The 4,292-nt window shown below is 46.1% G+C and overlaps 1 protein-coding gene across 1 annotated transcript; it reads right to left on the bottom strand.

Moving 5' to 3' along the window:
• Nucleotides 1-468: 468 nt before the first annotated feature.
• Nucleotides 469-1,726, bottom strand: LOC106324247. The gene is made up of 2 exons (XM_013762246.1): nucleotides 1,232-1,726; nucleotides 469-1,179 (listed from the first exon to the last, which is right to left on the bottom strand). Exons 1-2 carry the CDS (start codon nucleotides 1,724-1,726, stop codon nucleotides 469-471), a joined length of 1,206 nt encoding a protein of 401 aa, XP_013617700.1.
• Nucleotides 1,727-4,292: the final 2,566 nt, after the last annotated feature.

Raw genomic sequence — 4,292 nt, 5'->3', positions numbered from 1 at the left:
GCTCGAAGGATGCACGTCGCAACACCCGAAGCGCGCCAGTACGACAACATCGACCTCGAATCAAAAGTCAAGCTACCTTCTTTGTCCCAAATTTGTAACATATCAGAACCTGACATTTTAATAAAATTCAATTCTTACACTTTGCAATTCGAGTTTATTAGATTTTCTATATCCGAAAATCGCAATATTCTTAACGGTTGACTGTAAACCAGGACCCTGATCAAGTCTTCGGTTACAACCAGCTCCGCCAACGAACGCAGCGAAACTAGTTAACAAAATCTTTTGTTACTTCAAGCACACGTCGAATAAAAGTACCTACGACAAATCGACACACGGCCTCAAAAGATCGGTCTCGCGTAAACATAAAAATTGTGACAAACAACTCGAAAACTCACAATCCTTTCTTTATTAAAAGAATAAAACAACAGAAACAAAGGGAAAAGCGAAAATAAAAATCAAATCCCAAAACTACTCTTCGATGTCAAATCCACTGTTCTCGAACTGGCCGCCCGCGCGCTTCATATCGCTACCCGTGTCATTCACCACGGAAGGAACTTTAGCAAAGAAATCTTCTGGCTGATCCTCTAAAATCTGAGGCAGATCGAGCTTCTCAACGGAGAAATCCGAAACCGCCATCATATCGAGCTGGGAACCAAGCTCGGCCTCTTTCGTTCGAAGACGCAACAACTCATCCGAAGCCAAAAGGTTGTTGTTCATGATCTCCTTCAAGAGATCTATGTTCGCCATGACCTCCTTAAGACGAGCTTCGCAATCAGTTGCGGCCTTCTTCTTCTCCCACGTCTCCTTCAGAGATATCAGCACATCCAAGTAGCTGTCTGCCAAAGCCTTTTTAGCATCATAAGTTGTGCGACGAAGGTCATCAGAGAATTTACTAGCGGAAGATTCGACCTTCGCCTCCCAAAAAGAAACATGCTCGAGGGCCGACTTCCTCTCGTTACTCACGACTCGTAAACGAGCCTCGAGCGAAGCAGCCTGATTACCTAGCCTCTCAGCAGTGGCCAGCTGAGCGGCGTTAGCACGCTCCCGATCCTGAGCCATCTTCAGACCAAGTTTCAGCTCCCGAATCACCTTCTTGATTTCGTAAAGCTCGTCGGAGCGCGGGACGTCCAGCAGACGCCTCTCCAAAGTCGCCGCGAACTCGTTGTTAGCCTCCATAGCCTGGAACATAACGAGTCAGCACGAACAAAATAAGCCGAAAAATCAATGTTACAAGTATCGAAAAGATGACCTTAGCGTGTGCAACAACCATCTTAACATAGGCGTCAGGCTCGGTCATATTCCGGAGAGAAGGAAGCGGACACCCAGCTGGCTTAAAATGCCTAACCAGATGAGCAATGCTGTATGGATCTTCCGAAATTGGGCAATCCTTGGAATGAGAGAATTGCCAATGAAATGGTTTCGCAACAACGCCGTCACCCGAGAAGCTAGGGCGATGGTCAGCACCAGTTACTTTCGCCTTCTTCGGGGGACGGTCTCGACCTTCTGAGCCAGTCGGACTGAACGAGCTCGAACGAACCGCCGCTTTTTCTCCTCCAAGATCCTTCCCTTCTCCGCCAATAGGAGCACGAGGGAGTCGGGTCTCCTCGCGAAGAACCCCGGTAAGTGCCTCACTCACGTCACCAGAACGAATTCGTTCTGCGCCGACACCTCCATTCTGGCTTCGCACCCTCTCAGACTCACGGGGATTCACTCTTCTCAACGACATATCAACAGAAGGAAAAGAAGAAGTCTCGCTCAAAACATGGAATCAATACCAAAGAGAACGAGACCTTATAAAGGGCAGATGCATCGCATGATCTCAACAAGAAAGGAGAATAAAGTCTTTGGTTGCAAAAAGGAAAAGAGAAGAAGAAGACAAGGACGGCGTAGGAATGCTCTCGGGTACTTATAAGCAATCGCAAGCCCGGGAAATTTAATGATTCGCCCTCAGGCGGCGCATATAGCCGTTACACGAGTAAACCAAAAAGAGCGCGCAAAGTAACGTACAAAAGCTATGAAGATCATCTCTCTTCATTCATCCCGAAGAAAAGAGATTGGGGGACAAATGTTGGACCCAATTCCAGACAATTAGGTAATTGGGCCTGAATGGCTTGGGCCACACGACCACGAGGAAGCCCAAAGTCGATGAAACGAGAAGAGATCGATTCAACGAACCGAAGATCGCGGAGTAGTTGCGGAGATCGTGGAAGCAGCTCATTATAAGAAGAAATCAAGGCACACGAAAGGGGACACGCTGAAAACCCTAGAGAGAGCTACACCCACATATCGACCTTGTTTTCATCTAGCTTTAGTCTTTTATCTTATCGATCTCGCTTGTAACGTTCGGTCTTAATTCACCCATTGTATGAACCTTTATTCATCAATAAAATTCATCTTTGTCTACTGGAAACTGATTACATTGTTGTATTCTAAAGATATTGTTGCCTACATCATTTTATCTTCCCTAGATTAAACTCCCGATCATTATCAAATACTTAGTGTAGATTTTAGGATCTACACATCATATTGCATACTGTTTGTTTTCACATAAACAGTTAGATTGCATTATTGTCACGTGAAATTTAAAAGTTTATTGCTGCAACTCTTTAAAAAAGCTTCTTTCACCAAACTTGGAATATTTCAAATCAAAGTTGTCATCTTTTTTGTAATTTTAAAATGTTAAATTCAGATCCATTAAAGACACAGATCTAATCCCTAAATGGAAGTACGGTCCACTGGTGGATCTTTTCTTGGAGATTCAAATAGGCCGAAATTAATAGTCCACGTCCACATGGCCAACGGAAATCGAACCTCGGGTTCACCGTATTGGGTTTCCTCTCAAGTGCCTCTAGCCTACCACCGCGTGGTTCAAAGCGGTCATCTTCTTATATGCCCTTCTTCTGAATTGATGAATTTTACATTATGTATTTACGAATTTTAGGTATAGAACCGTTCCTTCTTTGTATCATTGTCATGACGAAACACGTGACCATCTACTTCGGTCTTGCGAGTTCAGTTTAGCGGTTTGGAATGATGTATGTGCAAAGCTTTCACCACCAAGATGTTCTCTGCTAACCTGGTCGGACCTCCTCTCTTGGCTTCGAACACCGGTTACTAGGGGGGTTATCCATTCTCTGTAAGGTGGCAGTATAAGCAATTGTTTTTCACTTATGGAAACAGAGGAATAACCTCATCCACAATGTTGGAGAGGGAATCAGCATCTCTCTACAAGGCCCATCGAATAATAAGGATTCGGCCCATCACAGTCGACCGTACGACGAAGGTCAGCTTAGCGGTCGACTCAATCGGCTGAAACGATCATTTGATCGGCTGAACCTCGTACCTGATCAAACGATCGGCTTAGTAGCAACGCGACAGGCTTTTTCCAGCCCAAAGGCCCGTCAAGTTACGGGCCCAGACCTTTGCCTCTAGGGCGAACGAGTCTTAGGCGAATGGAGGAAAAGCACACGAGGGCTATAAAAGGACAAGAAAAGGGAAAGAGAAGGGATCCGAAAAGAGAGACTAAGACATTGACGGCAAGATCTAGGGTTTACGACCGATCGCTCTCCTTAGTGTTTCCGTCGGAGTCTTTCAACAAAGATCCGATCTTTTCCTTTCTTCCTTAATCTCTTTGTAACTTCGTTCGTTTATCTCATATTGTGAATAAGACGTCTTTGTAAGACCCACAAACCCGAGTTCATTTCATTATCATTCGTTCTACCAAACTCGTATTCAACATTTGGCGCCCACCGTGGGGCCTTACAGAGTAACGTTCACAAACTCAATATGAGTCCCGACGACACACCCGCTGACGGTAACCGACCATCGGCCTCTGTTACACCGGCTCCCGACGCTCCGGTCGCACCAAACCAATCCGTTCCCGAGATGCTGCAGGCCATCATAGCACGTTTCATTCAACAAGAAGAAACCAACAAAGCTACGAGCGACCATCTGGCCGCGCTCACTGCTGCTCTCGGAACCCTAGATGGCGACAACGATAGAACGGAAACGGCAAGAAGAAGGTTATTCGCAACCGCAAACCCTAACCTTGGAATCGAACAACCAACAGACGAAGCAAACCCTACGAGCGGTGAGGTTGCACAAACGACTGACAGCTCAGACTCTCTGACTAGCCGCCAGATCGCCGATCTGCAACTCTCACTGCGGGATATCCATTCCAAGATACATCATGTCAAGGCATCCACACCAGAGATCGAACGTGTTCTCGCCACCACCCGGCGAAACCCTTTCACTCAGAAGCTAACGAAAGTCAAGATCAAGAAGACGGAGTA

This window comes from Brassica oleracea, chromosome C2, assembly GCF_000695525.1.
Source record: "Brassica oleracea var. oleracea cultivar TO1000 chromosome C2, BOL, whole genome shotgun sequence".
Classification (NCBI taxonomy): Eukaryota; Viridiplantae; Streptophyta; class Magnoliopsida; order Brassicales; family Brassicaceae; genus Brassica; species Brassica oleracea.
Note: the sequence above shows the minus strand (reverse complement) of the source record. Positions and strands in the feature narration are given on the sequence as shown.